A 728-nucleotide genomic window follows, 5' to 3' on the forward strand; every position below is an offset into this window, starting at 1 on the left:
CGAGCTCTGCTGCCCAGGCGCTGTCTTCTGCTGCTGTTGCTGCTGCTCCTGCTGCTGCGCGCTGCAGCAAGGCGAGTGTGAACGAGTCAAGGCGCACAGCTGCGCCGGACATGTTTGCTGCAGCTGCTGTTTCTGCTGCTGCTGGTGCTGCTGCTGCTGCCACTATTGTCTCCTTTGCCAGTTCCTGCACACGGCCCAGTTGTCTGTGCACCAAAGCAGTGCTGCAGAGCTGCTGCTGCTGCTGCTGCTGCTGCTGCTGGAGCGCAACAGCACCCAATCTTAAAGCAGGGGCAGTGCGCCGCCGCCGCTGCTGCCGCTGCTGCTGCTGCTGCAGCACCTGCACCTTTAGCCCCTCCCTTGCCGTTCCCACTGCTGCGTACACTTGTACTGCTGCTTTTGCTGCTGCTGCTGCTGCTGCTTCTGCTTCTGCTTCTGCTGCTGCCTCTGTTGCTGCTTCTGCTGCTGTTTCTGCTGCTGCTGCTGCTGCTCTTTGCTGCTCACTAATGCTCTGCAGCAGCATCTCCGCAAGCAGCGCCGTCTGCCGGCCAAATTTTCTGCAGGTCGAAGACCTGCTGCTGCAACCTGCTGTTGCTGCTGCTGCTGCTGCTGCTGCTTTGGAGGCTAAGCGCAGCTGAAGTAGCATTGTTTGTTGCTGCTGCTGCTGCTGTTGCTGTTGCTGCTGTTGGCCGCGGCGGTGGCCCAACAGTGCGGAAGCAGCAGCAGGCAGC

General features: G+C 60.9%; 1 protein-coding gene across 1 annotated transcript in view; it reads right to left on the bottom strand.

Annotated features, from left to right (window-relative positions):
• Positions 1-728, bottom strand: part of ETH_00043265 (uncharacterized protein) — a gene marked incomplete at both ends in the record, with an annotated part of 3196 nt that overhangs the window by 1149 nt on the left and 1319 nt on the right. The window contains one exon of the mRNA XM_013375258.1: positions 1-621. Coding sequence (XP_013230712.1) covers positions 1-621 — 621 coding nt within the window. The remainder of the gene's footprint in view (positions 622-728) is intronic.

The sequence above is a fragment of the Eimeria tenella genome, genomic scaffold (genome assembly GCF_000499545.2).
Source record: "Eimeria tenella Houghton genomic scaffold, Eth_scaff2612, whole genome shotgun sequence".
Lineage (NCBI taxonomy): Eukaryota > Apicomplexa > Conoidasida > Eucoccidiorida > Eimeriidae > Eimeria > Eimeria tenella.